General features: G+C 44.8%; 2 protein-coding genes across 2 annotated transcripts; both read left to right on the forward strand.

Annotated features, from left to right (window-relative positions):
* Window positions 1–179: 179 nt before the first annotated feature.
* LOC138210955 (BTB/POZ domain-containing protein KCTD8-like) lies at window positions 180–15,410 on the forward strand. Its single transcript, XM_069170405.1, has 3 exons — window positions 180–639; window positions 943–976; window positions 14,406–15,410. Exon 3 carries the CDS (start codon window positions 14,432–14,434, stop codon window positions 14,957–14,959), a length of 528 nt encoding a protein of 175 aa, XP_069026506.1. The 5' UTR covers window positions 180–639; window positions 943–976; window positions 14,406–14,431; the 3' UTR covers window positions 14,960–15,410.
* Window positions 1,650–5,224, forward strand: LOC138210954 (BTB/POZ domain-containing protein KCTD12-like). The gene has a single exon (XM_069170404.1). It carries the CDS (start codon window positions 2,406–2,408, stop codon window positions 3,255–3,257), a length of 852 nt encoding a protein of 283 aa, XP_069026505.1. The 5' UTR covers window positions 1,650–2,405; the 3' UTR covers window positions 3,258–5,224.
* Window positions 15,411–18,053: the final 2,643 nt, after the last annotated feature.

Genomic DNA, 18,053 nt, shown 5'->3' on the forward strand with positions numbered 1-18,053 from the left:
CAAACTCATTTATTTGATGTAGTCATTTTGTCCATATTTCTGCAGATCAGTGGGCCGCGGTGTGGGTATGATTAGAATAATGAAAGCGCCAGTAAAAGAACAAAAAAAAAAAAAAGCCAGGGTCACATGCTGATGTGCAGCGAATGAAAAGGGGATGAATCATACACAAATAATGCATAATGTAATCATTTCCAGTCACTGCCGTGGGTTAATAGTTGACAATAACTCCGAATATGTCGACGCGCATCACGGCATATTGTTCTGGGTTCTTTCGCTTGTCACTCTGGAGATGTTACACTGCATATTGCTCTTGCATATTTCAGTGAAGATGAACCCCGCGAACGGAGCCCGGACTGTGTCACGAACTCATCTCATTGGCAGACAGCACCGCCGCATTACCTCCGGACCCTGCGGTGGGCCACATAACCGGAGTCGTCCGATCCAGGCTGCCGGAGACGAGGCGGCAGCACTCGGAGGCAGCTGGAGACCGCGGGGCCCTCTGGGAAATCAGATCCAGATTGCTTGGAGACGGGGTGATTAGTCCGAGAAAGGGTCTAGTGGTGGAGAGCACACTACCGAGAGAGAAAACAGGGACAACACCAGGCAGCCTGGTCTCTGACTCGCCCATGTTACGCGCAGGTGTGTTTAAACTTTGATGCGCAATCTCATCAGTATATGTCTAAAATAGTATTCTACATGACAACTGAACCAGTGTGATGCGGTTCAGAGCCTCTATAAAAGCTCGTAAGTGGACCTCGAGTGCAGAATGGCCAGTTCTTTAAACTCAGTACTTGTGGATTAAGTGGATTAAAATCCCGGCATGTAGCAAGACATGAATTTATGACAGATGTGTTTATTTTACCCCATAAAAGCTAAAGGTTCAAGTTAAAACCACATCGATTCACCAATATGAACTTCTTCTTTTTTTTTTTCATTTAACAGGTTGAACCTGGAAGAAGACAAACTCAGATCTCAGGTGAGCAGAGAGAAACTTTCCCCCTTGGACAGATGAATTTGCAGTATTGCAGCAATGTCAAACTCTGCTCATAAATCATTCCTGCGCAGTGAAGGTGACGCCATCCCAGTGAAGTAACAATCAGTCAAACACATGTATCAGCAAAGGGGAATTTAAACTAGAATGCTTAGACCATATCTCTCATGATAATAATTTGCATTTGATCAAAATCACAAGTTCATGTTCTGTAAGAGAAATCTTTTGCTGTTCACTAGATGTCACTGTTATCCCATTCTTATAGGAGACACTGACTGCACTGATCATTGTGAGTGTTCCCAAAAATAAATGCATCAAAATGAAATGCATACCCACTTCCAAAGTCAGTGGATGGGCTTGAATGAGACTCGAGAAAAATAAGAACTAGGCAGGGCTGCGGTTTTGCTTTAAGATCGCTGTTTGTCCGGTTGAGCCCGCTGGGAGTGGGACGGTTGACATTTCAATACAACTTTCAGTGAAATTGCCAAACATTTATCACACTGACTCCACTGAGGGAATACGGGAGAGGTCCTGCACACTATTCTTGGTGGACAGAATATTTTGACCTGGATCACAGCAGAAGCGCGTCACCGCGGGTGGGCGTGGCTTAACGCGGGGGGGGGGGGGGGGGGGGGGGGTAACGTTGTGTCCTCCGTTACGCTGCAGTTCGAGTTCCAGTCTGACACGAGACAGGAGCAGAGGGACCGAAAAGCCGATCAGCTCGCGTACATCTCCACCCCCAGGTGATGGAGAAGACGGAGATCTTTTTATACTTCTTCCTCTGCTCCCACTACATCTTCAACATCGTCTTCGTCACGTGGGTTTTCAAGAGCTTGCCACCCGCAGATTTGACCAACTATGGATTGTCTAATTGAAGTTGGCCCACCTGATCCTGTTTGCACCAGGACAACCGAGCGAAACTAGAGCGAGTGAAGTCGTTATGAGCAGTTGTGTAAATGGTGCATTTCCTGCTCAGAGAACTGGTGTAAGAAGCATCATTTCATCCTCGGGATACCACATCCATCTGCGTAAAGGACATGGACATGACGGTTCCGTTCACCACTGCCTGAAATAGGTACCCACTCCGCGCTATGTTTTAGTAACTAAAGGAGAAAGCTGTAGTTAGAATAGAGAGTGTGCTTGTGCGCTTGTTTTATTTTATGCGAGCGTTTTTTGGGTTTTTTTTTTTTTTGCGCGCATATCAATTGCGCACCGCATTTTGGCCGCTCCGCTACTAGAGGCGATCCGCAGCGGGATCTGGAAACCTTTGAAAGGCAACAAGCCACACCAATCACTGTGAAAGGTTTTTTTGTTTTTTTTTGTACTGAGGACACAGTCAAGTCCTGCCATTTGAACTTAACTGAGAGAGTTTTAAAAGCTGCATTCAAGTGCACCTGTGTGGGAGGAGTGAACCATGGCTTTACCAGATGGTGGCATATCTGGGGAGGAGGTACCATTCCCAGAGATCATAGAGCTCAATGTTGGCGGACAGGTGTACATAACCCGCTTCTCTACCCTCACAAGTGTGCCGGATTCTCTGCTATGGGAGATGTTCAGTCAAAAGTCTGCCAAAGGGCTGGCAAGGGACACCAAGGGCCGCTTCTTTGTGGACCGTGATGGTTTCTTGTTCCGTTACATCTTGGACTACATGCGGGACCAGCAGCTGGTTCTTCCAGACCACTTCCCCGAGCGCGGGCGTCTGCAGAGGGAGGCCGAGTTCTTCAACCTGCCAGAGCTCGTCAAGCTGCTGGCACCCAAAATCAGCAAGCAGAACTCCCTGGGTGACGAGGGATGTCAGAGCGACCCGGAGGAGTCCTCACCTGGGATTGAGCCGGCCCGTAACCTCGGCTCCCTGGGTGCTGCCGCTGCCGCCTGTGCTAGCCTGGTGCCCGGCGCCATGGATGGCAAACGGTCCGGGTTCATCACAATCGGCTACCGAGGCTCGTACACCCTGGGCCGCGACAGCCACACCGATGCCAAATTCCGCCGGGTGGCGCGGATCATGGTGTGTGGGAAGACCTCCCTGGCCAAAGAGGTGTTTGGGGAGACGCTGAACGAGAGCCGTGACCCCGACCGCCCCCCCGAGCGCTACACGTCCCGCTATTATCTCAAGTTCACCTTTCTGGAGCAGGCTTTTGACAAGCTGGCAGATGCAGGCTTTCACATGGTGGCCTGTAACTCCACAGGAACCTGCGCCTTTGCCCATGAGCAGACGGACGACAAGATCTGGACCAGCTACACTGAATATGTGTTCTACCGTGAGTGAGACTATCGGCTTTGTTCCCCCGGTTCCCTCACCCTGTGATCCAGAGCCCCCACCCCCCCTCCGGCCTCCAGCCATCCCGTCTTTCTCTCTCTCTGATGGCTTCTGCACCAGTAGATGCACCGTAGATGTTTTGCCCCTCCACCTCTCTTTGCAGCCTCCAGATTTGTATCCTATGAACAGTGCCCAGCTGCTGCTCTGACTCTTCTTCATACCTTCTCTGCAGGTCCATTCTGCAGCCTTCCCCCCCCTCAACCCCAAAAACCCGCCCCTCCCTTCACCGTCAGGTCCGGCCCCTCGCTTAAAGCCGCCGCTACATCTAGTTGTAGTCCCCCAGTCCTCAGCCACAGCAACCGCACATCCCTCCCTGCAGAGACTGATACCATCTATGTACTATTCCCCTTTTGTACTCTCTATGTATTGTATCTGCCTTGGTGAAGCACAATACTGTATCCAAGAGCTAATCTTGTTAAATATGCGCCCCGGTGTGTCTCTGTGACTAGTGAACCAGTCATAAGGGGCATAAGGGAAAGGGCTTCAAAGAGTTGCCGTGATGTACACAGTGCTATACTCTGCCGGCTTACTTGAGCAGATCGGACTCTCTCCCGCTCCTCTAAACTAAATGACCAAATAATTGGACATCTTATCAGCCTTGAGGGCCGTGAGCAGCCCCAGCACAAGAAAGAAGTGTAATCTTATTTCCCTTCGTTTTTATTAACTGTGTCCAGCACCATGTGGTTTGGGAATGTGCCATATAGTTAATCTGTTCAGCTGTTGCATCGAATGAATGAGGGCTTAACAGCCACGCAGACAGGAAAAGACTGAAGTGAACTTTTTCATCTTGAAAGGAAAAAGTAGGATGTAGTTGTGTGAAGTCTCCTATTCAAAAAAAAAAAAAAAAAAAAAAAAAGGAGCAGGGTTTCGGTGGTAAACGTACAAACAACAGACTTTGATGAAAAAGGATGAAAGCTTAAATATCAAGAGATCTCGTAGACGGAAAGGAAGAGAAAGAAGTTGCAGGATGAAGTGTGTGTATTGATTGTGCAGTGGAGCTTTTAGTATTTTAATCACCCACACTGGGAGGGCAGAGGACACGGAAGGTGTTACATCACCTCAAAGCCCACTGCTGTATTTCACGCTCATTGTGCTTCTTTGACATTTCTTTGTTCGATTACATATTAAAAAGGATTCTTAGCGTGAATCACTTCTTGGGATTGGCTTACACCATGACGTTCGTAAAAGACAACAAAAAAAACAAAAAAAAAAAAAAGTGGTCGTCACCATAGCGGATCATGTTTTGGGTGTTCTGTAAACAATGATGTTATTCTTAATACTCAGTATTAGTTGAAGCTGCTGCATATTTGATAACAGCTCTCACTTACTGTAACTGAATACCCATGAGAAAGGAGTAGGATTATGCTGTAGCCAGCCAAAGCCCAATATTTTCTCACCGCTGTAGCAACGGGCATCGTGAGGGCAGTTTAACAGCGACTTCAAGTTATGAAGGAGCAGGTCAAGAAACGAGGGTTGTTTCCAGATACAGCCTCGGGACAGGTCTGCACATCATATACCTCAGACGAAAACACGCTTAAATCCAACAGGATCCAGCAGATTGCATAAAATGCAGACATGGTTAAGAAAATATCCAAAAATACAGATGCTGTAGTAAGATTAGAGGTTTAACATGAAGTGAATTTTGGTTTGAGAGTCAGAGTAGCGCAGGACTTCACCTGAGCTGTAAGGTGTCAGGTTGTAGTTTGATGTCTGGCGGTGACAGTACATGTATTCTGAAATGTCTAGAAATCGCAATATTGTGTTTCAGCGTGATGAAGTGCTGTTGACATCTGAGTCAATATGTTAGACGTGCTGCAGTGTGTCGCTGCAGCCGTAGACGACACTGAATTTAAAAAGTGTTCAGCAAAAAAAACAAAAACGAATTGATTTGTCAAATAAAAGATGTTTTCTTTCTATTCTGGTTGTATTTTCCATTCGTAACAAAAACCTTGATTTATTTATTTTCAGTTTTGAATGGCAATGAGCTCAAAGTAAAAATGTCACATGCCCTCCTATCACTGCAGTACTTCTCAGTGACAATATAACTCAATCACAAGTAAACCAATTCAAATTTTCTTCTCTGCATTTCCCATATAAGGAAATATCCTTGGACATAAACCCTACTTCATATTAAATGTTCATCTCTTTGCCCTCAGGCACCAGTTCCCCCATCCTTCCATCTGCTTTTCCACTGTTTTCTCCACATTTTTCCCTCTCTCTCTCTTTTTTTCTTTTCTTGTCCGCCCAGTCTTGTATGGAGCATTTGACCAAGAAAACAGAGCCAAGAAAGAAACGAGGACATGCACAGATAACAGGCTCTGTTAAAGCAGATTGCAAAACCCTTATTTTGTTGCCAATAATTGACCTAATTACATTGTACAGTCAAAATCGTGAAGAGGATTGGATGGAAAATTCCGGACTGCTGAACTGCTGTAGTATTTAAGGCTTCCTGCGGAGCAACAATTCGGCCCATTTCTAAAAGATTAGAAGTCATTTTTGTCTGTTGCCAATGCAGACAGTATTTTCACTGAGCGCAAATACAGACAGCAAAGTAGTCATAATTTACATTAGAAAATCAACCAGGCCAGACTGAGATCAGGTTTAGACGCTAATTGTGATGATCTCTTGGTAAGACAGGATTCACAAAAAGTGGTGAAAAATTCATGCGGCTCGCCGTCCTGGAAACTAGATGATTTTTGTTGCGGTCCGGAATGCATGACGAATCCTCCGAGACCGGGACAATACAGTGCCTGCCTGCAGTTTCTCCCCAGCCCAAAACAAACAGTCCCAGGCAGCAGCATTCCTCTCCGTCACTGTCCTTCGGCACACCACTGCAACACGGGAAGTGCCAAGGTCGGTCATTAGCGCGGGCGTGGAGAGAGACGTGGCTCATGTGTGAAATTTCAGGCATCAGTGTCCCAAACCGCTCTCCGTCTTTACCTCCACAAATTGCCTTGACTTGACATTCAACGGTCAATGTGTTAGAAGTGTAGACACTCAGACATTGAACAGCAGCAGCAGCAGCAGCAGCGAGGTGCACAGGCCAGATTGTGATGAAATGCTGCTTATTTTGTTTCCTGTTGGGAAACTTGTGACTGATAAGTGTAGCACGCCTGCTCGTGTGCCATATAAGAAACAGATTTTAGGTGTGTCACCATAGTGGTATGCCTGTGTTACAATAAAGATATTTTACCATGAAATGTTGTTTCTGTGTTCTGGAAAGAAAAAAAAAAAAAAAAAACATCACAACTGCAGATCACAACGCCCACAATCAATTAAACTAAGTCACATATTTTTGTCTATTAAACTCTCGCCATTACATTTCAAGGAAAAGAAGAAAGACTGCTTTCTGTTTGTACCTTCAGGCAGTGATTTGACCCATGTTTTGTTCCTGTGCTGCTATTGTCACCGCAGGCGGCTTTACATGGCAAACATGCTTTGGCTGTTCTGCTTTCCTCTCTTAGAATGATCCTTGTCTCACAGCCAGCTGGGTCAGTGCTTCCCCCATTAGGAAGAAGAAAGGAAGAGAGCAGAGGAGGGCAGGAACGGATGTACGTCGAAGGAAACAGGGATTGGAAAAGTGGGGCAAGGAGAGACAGAAAACTTGGTTGAAGCGAGAGGAGACTGGGAGGATATTTAACTGACGAGGATTTGGTGTTCCCACTCTTCCTGAGAAAACTCCACAATGAAGTGTCCTGTTATTTGGAGAGGTGCGGGATTGTGCTGACAAAGATGTCACTGGGCCATGTTGTAATGTGTTCCTCTGTGGCTTTTTAGCTCCATCAACACTCACAGAGGTTCTGTTACACTGCACCCGACAGATATAGATCCACGAGTATTACATCATCAGAAAGAGAGAAAGCTGATATTTAGTAGCAGGAAGAAAAATATATTTTCTGCCCCATCTGTATTTGAATCCCGAGCTATCCCTTTAAGCTGAAAACAACCAGCCAAGGTTCCCAGACTTCATCTTCTTTTATGAATAGAGTGACAACATCTTTTCTGAGTGTACCATCAGATGTGTCTGCGTGCTGCTGTTTCTGTTCATTCTGAGCGATCAGCTGCAACCATCTGTGGCTCCTTCTTGTTTATGTCTTGTCAGCCTTGATGCCTTGTCTGCTTTTGGATCTGTTGGCCAGGATATTTTGGCTCGGCTTTGTTTTTTTATGCTCACGTTTGTGCTGGACGTGGATTTTTTTTTTGGAGCAGATGTTTGGTTGGGCATTATTTGGGCCTCTGTGTCGGGTGGGTCAACGCTGGGGTTGGTATGAGGGCCACGTGGGGCTAATGAACCAGGTCCACTCCCTGTCTCGCAAACCTGCTGAGCAGGCAGTTGGCATCTCTGAATGTGCATCGACGCAAACACGGACACACACACACACACACACACACGCGCGTACAACAGGGGGAGGGACGTTGCTAGGATAGGATGTGAAACAACCCTCCTGTGTGAAGCTAATGACTCGGAGCTGTGAGGTTTTAGATCTAATTGGCTGCCTACTTTTCACTCTTCTTTGAGAACATTTAAAAATGCATTAGCAGGCAAACAAGCCATTTACCTCCCTCGCCCTCTCTGGACAGAAATAAGACGAACATGACAATACAGAAAGGCATCATTGCAGATAATTACACGGGAACGGTGACGGGAGGATGCAGCAGCCTCAAGCCCATCACAGTTTTCGTCACCAACATGTGACGTACACTTGTGTATACATCTTTTGTGTTTGTGTTCGTCCTTGATGACAACACGGTTCATCCACGCCTCTATGTAAAACCACGAGAGTACAGTAGAGCTGGCTCGGGGCATCTTTATCTCATTGTGTGTTGGGTTATTTATAGCAAGTCAGCCATTGAGCCAGATGTGTACCTTATTCACTGCACTGCTCTGTCCTCAAGCATGCGTGCACATGCTTGGCCGCTCCTCGTCTTCACAGAAGAACAGCTGTCGCACAACATATTGGCCCCCGAACACCAGGGGGGACTCCGTCACGCAAGGTCAGGGGGTGCTCATACCTCAGGGGGGGGTCAGCGTGGGACAAAAACTAGTGTCCAAATATACGGTACTATATCACCTCATCTCTCTGCCCTCATTATTATTCTCTTTGACTTTACAGACTTCTCTCCTCTAAGTTTCAAGGCACAGAAAGACAAACTGACAAATAATAACTTTAAAGCATTAGGGATGTGTGAATACACCAGGCAAAAGTAGGATGGGAATGAGGGAGCTTGAAATTAGTCACAGAAAGTGAGTCAAAGAGCAAATGGGGAGGGGAAAGCAACAAAAAGGGAAGTTGCAAAGTTCCACATGCAGGGACGACAAATATGTGAAGAGGCAAGAGCAGTTTGAAAGACAAGAACGGAGATTTAATAGATTGTGCAAAGAGGGGGGAAGCTGTAGCAATAACTGAAAGAGTAAACGGTTGGAGGTCCATTGAGCTTCCACTGCTTTCAAAGAATGTCACATTTCATTACAAATGCAACATATTACTTCTGCAAGTGAATCTTTGTTGATGCCACTGCTGGAATTAAGGTACTCCCGGACATTGGCGTGAGAGAGAGGATTGGCAGCCCCCCCTTAGGGCCCCCAAAGCAGCGGCCTCGACATGAAGTGACTGCTATTAACATTTCTCATGGTAGCACTTTATAATACAGCTCGAAATTTGAAACATAATTTAGTTGTATGAATCAGGGAACAGTTTTTCAAATCATGTGTTTGAATAAACCTGATCCTTCATACTTGCTTCTTTAACGTATCTGTGCCGAGGGGTCCGTTTCCTCACATCTAATATTTTTTAATTGTTCATTCAGCTAATGAGCATTTAGTTTCTAAAGTTTCTATGCAAACAAATGCCTCAAAATGGGAAATTAGTTCAATTGGATGAGTTTTAATTGCATGCCATCAATCACTGATGGGATGGGGGGGGGGGGGGGTGTTTGTGTGTGTGAGCTGTATCTCGGTTTAAGCGGTGAATTGTAAATGTGTCTTGTCAGTGCCGTCACTAGGATGGGATTCACCTCGGCCATCTGGAGTCTTGGGCTTTAATCTGCCCCTCTAATTATCAGTAATCTGAACAGCCAGGCTTGTCCTTGTTGCTGCCGTCCAAGGTACGGCTGGGCCCTGCCTGAAAGCAAGCAGGAGAGGAGAAGCTGGTGGCAGAAGGGCTGCAGGGGGCTGAGGGGTGCCAGGATGGGCTTTATAAGGGTTCTTAGGCAGGCTGGTTATGGGCTGGTGGAGCCAGGCAGCAGCTAAAGCAGAAGATAAAGAGGAGGTACATGGAGCAGGTGAATCAGCAGGACACTTGGATGGGATGGAGATTTGTGCAAGCCTGCAAAAATAGAAATAAAATAATAGTCCTTTCCAAATGCCTTGAAAAACCTTATGCTGGCTTTTTATTGATGACTTGCTGACACATTTAGTTCAAGCTCTTCCAACTCTTCCTCCATCTTCCCTTTAACTTTTCCTCCTTTTTCTGTATTTCTTACTCAGCAGTGGCTCTCCGGTCTCCAGCTGTTTACATCAGGCATTTCCTCTACATTATGTAGACTGACACATTTGTAATTGCTCAGAGACTTGTGAGTGCACTTCAATGATTTTGATATGGGCAACCGGGCCCGGACATGTAAACTTAGTCCGAAGAATATCGTACAACTCTGTCTGATTACAGCCTCGTATGTTTTTGCTTGATGGCAATCAGAGAGCAAAGACAATGGGAAGACTGTAGGAGGCGAGACTCACACTGTCATTAGGCGCCATGCAGATCATTTCACAAAGCAGAGTTGGGAATCTGAGCTGAATATGAGATAATTAGACATAAAACATGCTGCAATTGCCGGAACTATGTAGCGTGAACTCCCTTTAGAGCAGCGGGATGGAGCCATATGTCCAACTTCACACCAGATAAAATGCTGCTCCCACTCTGACGGGCATTACTATGCATTTGTGGGGCTCTGGCTCCAGCACATTATTGTGGTGTTACCATAGAGATGATGATGTCCTCTTGTTTGTCAGTCTCCCCATCCTCAGGCCACAACACCTGTCAGTGGCCACAGTGAATTTTAACAAGTACCCACAGGCCCATCGACCCGTTTAAACTCAAGGTAATTCAGTGACCGCTTAACAGTTCTTTTTACTCAGCTTCACTCTACAACATTGTAAGGCATTTAAGTCAAATTGAAATTACACTGTTAACCTTACATTGTCTCCGTATGCAGTTATTAGATACACAAACAGGTCAAGGAAATGTAAAACTACATTTGTACTGCAGCTATCTTTCAAACACATATTTGAGGACATCCAGGCGTAGCACTTTAAGTTACTACAAAATATGATGTTTTCTCTCGTTTCCAACAAGCTAACATGTTGCTAACAGTTCTGCTATTTAAGACATTTGTTCCTATAATCAACTTTTGGGAGAACCTATCAAAGGATTAAGTTCATCCAACGTTTAAGAACATCCTAGATTCCTGATTCCTAGACGCTACTTGTCAGCCATGTTATGTCCACACCTGCTGAGCTCTCTCAGCAAGTGTTACCTGTCTCCGTATCACTATTGTCTAGCTAACAAATCAAATTACACAACATTAAAACTATGAGTTGGGCCCAAAAATGTAATGGGTGCTTTACAAACTCAAAAGGTACACCAGACAAAGCAAACACCGAGGATTTACATGACGATAGCGTCGCAAAAATAAGTCAGTTCAGTTTGAAAATGAATGCAACTCTTTTCACATTTCCCACAAATAATGGAGTGCGTATTGCAATACCTTGTCATGGTTTTATTTAATCTGCGTGTGAGAATAAATTGGTGCGGTGTGATTTGAGTAAAACACAAATGAGTAGCACTACAAACCATGGAGGAGTCATTTTGTAACAGAGAGGTGCTAAACCCTGGCAACAGTGACACATTAGAGTTGCTAATAGCAGTAATGATGGCAACGGAGGGATGTGTCACATTGAACAGATGGGAGAGGCAGAAAGAGAGACAGAGAGAGAGAGAGAGGGGAGAGGATGTGTGAGAAAATGCTTTAGCTTTTGCATATATCCCTGGAGAAGTGGCCCGGGGAAAAGGGTTGAGTGCACTCTTTCGCTGTTCTCCTCCATAAGGCTTAGTGGTGGAGGAAAGGATGGAGCCCATCCCCCAGTGGATTATTCCTCCGAAACTGCTAAGCCCCCATACTCCCACGTTCAGGCAGCCCTCAAACACATGTATTCATTATGAGAGATCCTGAATGCACCAAACGCACAAGCGCACACACACAGTGGAGGGCATGTTCCTGCCAACCCCCTCCTTCCCCCCACATCTTTTCTCTGTCTTTCTCTGGCCTTCTTTCAAATGCCAGTGTATGACCAGAATAACAAACGCACATGCATCTGCCCACACACAACCACACCTACACAGTGTGCACACGCTTATGCATGCATGCTCAAGCAAACACAGATGACACTCGCTTGATCTCACACACACACGGGCTCGAGCACTCTCTGTCGCACACTCGTATTCAGGTATTCAGAAAGCCAAGGCGGTGGGAGAATATTCTGTGCCGCCTCCGTTTGACATAAGCAGCTTTTACTGTTATATAAATCGAGTTACTGTAATAATGAGCACTACTGGAGGAAAGAGTGCAGACCCCTGGGTGTCTTCGTATGTCTCTGCACATGTGTGTGCGTGTGTGTGTGTGTGCGCGCGTGTGTGTGTGTGTGTGTGTGTGTGTGTGTGTGTGTGTGTGTGTGTGGGTGTGGGTGTGTGTGTGTGGAGCGTCTGCCGCTGTGTGTGTGGCGTATTGTACCTGCATATCTCCGCATGAGGATGTACAGTATGAGAGCTTGTGAGAGAGATTAGCTGTTCATTTGAATTCTCATTTGCTGCAGCAGCATGCACCGTGGTGGTGAATGTATGCGATTTAATATTGTGTGACCGTGACTCTATTGGAGGCCTGTTGTTACCATTTCACTTGGTCTAAAGCTGTGTCTGTATAAGTGGAAATATGTTTATGTATCAAAGTTGAACCATCCAGCTGTAAACATCACAACAACAAGAAAATAATTCAGAAGTCTTCTTCTGGGCATTTGCAGTCAGCAGCTTTGCACCATTTTCTACAGAGTTTTTTTTTGTTTTTTTTAAAGGCTGTTTACTGTTTACACAGGGCAGGCATACAGAGCAGAGCAAGTCAAGATTCTCCATAATGGGATCATATAAGCAGTAGAGTATGTGGATACATAATGATCACACAGTACCATAAGATTTTTGATTGGCTTTCTTTCCCCAGTCCACCATGAACACGTCACAATAAATAAATACATGTATTTAAACATGGGTGAAGTTTGCTGTGACTTGCAGAGCCGATCTGAGGCTGTGTACCATCCATGGACTGTATGTAAAGGTGGTTGTAGCTTCCGGGTCTGAAAAATGAGGCCAATTCAAAAGTGCCTTCAACTGCGATGCCACCGAGGACCAGTACGGGTTGGCTCCAAAAAGGCTCTGGCTCCATAGACTCCCATTCAACTTCTCTCATGAAGTCCCTAATCAATAGATTTTTTTTTCCACAAGTCAATTTGGTGTCATTCGCGAAGGTATTACTATAATATTACTTTTCAGGTGGTCAGTCTGAAAATAATCCTGTCAATAATTAGACATTGGGCCTCAAAAAACAGTATTTTTGGGGGCATGTCTGTTTGATTGACAGGCCTGTGGTGCTGTCAGGTTTTCGCTATCAGTGGCCGGGTGTAGTGTCCTCAGGTTTCCAATTCAATCAAGTCAGATCCCCTCTCACTGCTCCCCAGCCTGTCCAAATATATTTACTTCTGGCTCCAAAATAGCAACATGGGGACAAAATGACAGCACAAATGTGAAATCTAGGCTTCACAACAACAGTTCACAAACCAAATGGTGACGTCATTGTTGGTCGCCACTGTGTACAGTCATGTAGACAGTGAAAATCAGAGGAGGGCAGGAGGCTGATTACCCATTCACTTGTTTCTAGGAAAACAGGCCATTCATAAAGACAGCAATTCACAATGGTATGTGGGCTTTCAAATACCACGAGGTACTGAATGTACACATGCCACTCTAGCTCTTCCGAGAAGTCGCACAGCAGCTACCTCCTCTTTCCTCACACAGAGATGAGATGAAAAATAAACACTTCGTGAAAAATGGCTTGTCAAGCTCCGGTCAGGAGGTTTCATGCCATCCGTTCAGTCACAGTGCTCCTTCTAAGATAATATGGACTCAAGCAAAGGGAAAAGGGAAATCGGATCATGCCTTGAAACTTTTCTCTACTCTGCTCATCGCTCATTTATTCTCCTTTCATGCTCAGCTCCTTTCTCTGCTAATTTCTGCTTCCAAAATGCCCCAACACGCTCTCGTGCCAGCATGTGTTTACTTTTGTACTCTTGGAGACAAAAACTGTGCAGCTGAAGGTTGAGGTGCTTGTTTCTATGCCAGTCACATGCTACTGACACACTCTGATAAGGCAAACAAGTGAAATGTAATCAAATTTCTGTGCAAAGCTCCACTGGCAGCTGAGACCTTTTATTCAAACACAACAGACACCTGAGCATGAAATTTATTCTTCTGCTTTTCATTTTTATGGGAATAGCTTTCTTGACGGATGACATATTAGAATATCGATGCTGCTACTACGATACCAATGTCTGTATATTGAATTTGTTGCAGCATGTTGTAGTTTAAAGACAAGAAGCGGGAAGAAACAGCAAGCCTGGCTTAAGTTTAAAAATGTGCCTACGAGCACCTTTAAAGATCGCTGCTGAAAACATGTGATCGTATTTAATCTCTACACAAGTTCTTATCCAGTATTTCTGTAGTGTCGCTAGCCAATATTATAGTGACGATAAAACTGAGAAGTTTTTTGGCAAGAAATAGTTTTGGACAGAGCCAGGATTGCTGTTTTCCCTCCTTATAGTCTTTGTGCTAAACTGAGCTAATCTGCTGCTGGCTTTCATTTTCATATTTAACATACAGACAATATTCTTATTTATCTCTCAGCAAGAAAGCAAAGAAGCTGTTGAATGATCTGAATTCAGCACAAAATACTTCAGATTTCACCCATAGGTACACTTCATCTTTTTGTCTTCGACAGGTACTTCATCGGCGATTTCCAAGGCAATGACCTCTGACCCCTCAGCTCCCAACGAAATGGTGACCTGTAAACTTGCTGCCGCTCAGTCTGCCACAGTGGAACCCTACAGCAGCACCAGCCGAACTCAAAGCCTTCCAGAAACCAGCAGCTGCACAAAGCTGGACATACTGCCTGTGGACTCTCCTCCTCCTCTGACAACTCCTGCTGCATACAGCCCGGCAGACCTCCCTCTTCTGCCACCTCCCTTCCTCCCTCCACCTCTGCCGCCATCCAAACCCTCCTCTACCTCCAGTCCTCCCCCTCCCCCGACGTCACCCCGCACTGAGAGCCCCCAGCGCCCGACCACCCTCAACTTACAGACGCTTCCACGGCCCAGTGTCAGGGAGAACGGTGGCCCCCCGCCTGGGGTGGATGAGGAGGAGGAGGAGAGGAAACTGCTGGAGGAGGATCTGAAGAAATGCATTGACGACTTCAAAAAGATACGCTTGCCGAGAGTCTTTCCAGATCGCAAGAGGCACTGGCAAAGTGACTTGCTCAAGAAGTACAATGCATAGAGAGCTTTGCTGTGGCACCACGGTGAACAAACGTCACCGGGCGAGTAGCGGACTCAGGCTTTATATTCACATTGCTTTCAAACTGTGAAGAGTGTCAGCAAGTTTACTTAAACCTGTGATGTAGTAGCTTTTGCATGTCATCAGATCTAAATTGTTTGATTGTGTGTAGTGCTTAGGCTGAGCTAGTCTAGCAATCACACATACACATTAAAACAGAGATGTATTTTCCCATCATAGAAAACAATATCCCTATAGAGCTTCTTTGTTCCGCACAACACTGTTTTGGAGTATTGAAAAAATATTTCTTATCATTTTCTTTTTACTCAGTCAAAGGATAATATATGTAATGTCATTAATTAGATTTCTCTGCCCTGCTCTCTGTACCATGTCCACTGATCAAACAAATGAAAAATGTAAGCAAAGTGTGAAATTATAGGCATTTGACCTTAATGATGCAAAATAAAAGAAAGAAGTGAAATCTCTGGTGCTAATCATCCAAACTATCTCACCTCATCAATATTAACCGTGCGACTTCAAAGCTGTTCTCTGGCTCTGATTCAGAAGCTCTGCAGTTTGGCTCATTTTGTGATCACATTATCTTCAAGCCAGCAATGGGAAGAAGTCAGAGGGAGAAATCAGTGTACCAGGAAGCGAAGTGGGTAATTACAGGCGGCCAGAATGTGGAATAATAATGACAATAATCACTACATGAACCAATACAGTGCCATTTGTTCCTCTATCTGCTCTGCATAAATATGCTATCAAGCTTCACTAATGAATTACCAGGTGTGTGTGTGTGTGTGTGTGTGTGTGTGTGTGCACTTGTTTTTCTGTCCCAATGTGGACTAAAACCTGAATACACACTAATGCACAGGGACAAAGCCGGAGGTCTCCAGGGGTAGAGTCTGCTTTTTGAGGGTTACGACTTGGTTTTAGGGTTTGAATGAGGTCAGGGTTCGGGTAAGGGCGAGCAGCAACCAATAGTGATGTCACCCAGTATTGTGTGAACAACCAATTCTGAAAGCCTTGAGTTTGATATTTTGGCTGTTTTCTAGATACAATTGTAACCAGCAGCCCACCACCAAATGTCCCATCTGCACCATAAACGAAACCCCTTTCATAGCAGGAAATATATAACAGCAAAAGTTGGCAGGTAACTTGTGTAATAAACAGTCAGCTTAACGTAAACTGTGTCCCCACAGTGAGGCTACAGGGTTCACACAACCTCCAACTTGGGGTGTTTTTATGTTAATTCCAACTGTGGACTCACCACTGGATCAACTTGGAAAGGCAGCAAAAAAGACACAAGATGGAAGAAAAATTCTGAGTTGCTTTGAGTCATATTTCTCTTTTTTCTGGGTGAATCGCCTCCACACACCTCTACCACCCGTACACAGAGAACACGTTCAGCAGCAGTCTGACAAATGAAGGCACACACACCAACAATCCTGCATTACCTTAAAAAAAAGCCGACTCCCAAAACTGTTGAACTAAAAGAAGCTTACTGGGATTCATAATTGTAATATATTGGCAGAATTTCACGTTGTTATCCCTAGCTATTACTGACAATACACAATAACAATAATAACTGGTGTTCAGCCCTGAATACACCGTACCCTCAAAAGTATTCGCAAAAGTTTCTGTCCATAATGACTCTAGTCTAATTACTTTTCTGCAATTTGAAACTAGTGAACAAAGTATTTTGTAATTTTTAAACCCTTTTATGATCATTATTCCTCCAACAGCATCTTGTTTCCACGAGAAGTAACCACTGATGCGAGGGGACAATCAAATTGCTGTTTTGTTGTGATTTACAAAAACATCCATGTGTCATTTTGGCTTTATATTGAGCTCCTAGTGAGCAACAAATATCACACAGAGGCTCCTGTTCATGCACAATAGAGTCCTGTCTTATTGAAGATGTTTTGATGTGTACTTTCTTTCTGTTGTGATCATTATATGTTCCGCTCTTTGCCTCATTTAACACAAGCAGAATTAAAGCTCCAACCTGTAGCTCTTCCTCTTGGTCATAATGAGGCCCGGTGGCCATTTGCAACATCTCAGCTCCTAATGATGTTGTCTTATCAGCTTCCATCAGTAATGTGCCTCCAGCCTGATGCAGTTCAGCTCTGCGCTGCTCGGGGTTAATATTGAGGTTAAGGAATTAATCCTCAAGTTGTTGACCGAGAGGGAAACTAAACATCATTAAAAATCTGACAAATAGAATACTTTTATCAGGCGCGCTGGTAACTGTTAAGCAGCAATAGATATATCCTCTTGCTCTGAGTAGAGGATTAGCTACAGATTAGGGTTTGTCACAGTCCTAAAGAGTGTCACAGCAGGCCCTCTCACCAGCTACACGATGACTACAATTTATACCATCCAGTCAGTCTTAGCTACAACATTTCACACCAACATCAACACTCAGGCCTACTCCTCTTGGCTACAAATTGCTGATAAATCCATAGAAAACGTTCTGCTTTGAAACTCATTAGAGATTGTTGCCTCATCAGCTCTTTTTCTTGAATTTCTCTCATCTTTCAACATTGGCTTCGACAGTGACAGTGTGCTGGCTAGACTCCCGGGCTCAGAGGACTGTCATCAGAACGTGAGTCAGGATGCATAGAGAGGATTGAAACAACGAGTCTTTCAGATTTTAAATTTCTATTTACTGTCGGAGACATGGCACAGTCAGCTGTGTTTGAGTCCTGTTAGACAAAACAGGCATTGCGTTTCCTGAAAACAAAATTTGCACTTTGATTTGCATTTAGGCCTCTCCATAAGAAACTGTTCACTCCTCAATTCTCTTTCACCCTTTGTCTTTTATTTTGGTATAACCCCTCAAAGCTGGCCCTTTGACTCATTATGGATGCACTATGAGGATTTGATCTGTGAAGTCGATAGGCTCAGCCCTTCAACAAAGGGAATACTTCTCCTTTGAAATGAAGAGGTAAATCAGTCTAGTGGGACCAGAACTGACAGAAAACACTCTTTCACAGAATATTGCAGCATCTGAGATCAAATCTAAGAATTGTGATTATCACTGAACAGAGGAAATCCACAGGGTTTCTTTAAAGTCCCTTCCTAAAGTTTT

Source organism: Embiotoca jacksoni, unplaced genomic scaffold (assembly GCF_022577435.1).
Source record: "Embiotoca jacksoni isolate LCO1_2020_lvr unplaced genomic scaffold, fEmbJac1.0.p SCAF_5, whole genome shotgun sequence".
Classification (NCBI taxonomy): Eukaryota; Metazoa; Chordata; class Actinopteri; family Embiotocidae; genus Embiotoca; species Embiotoca jacksoni.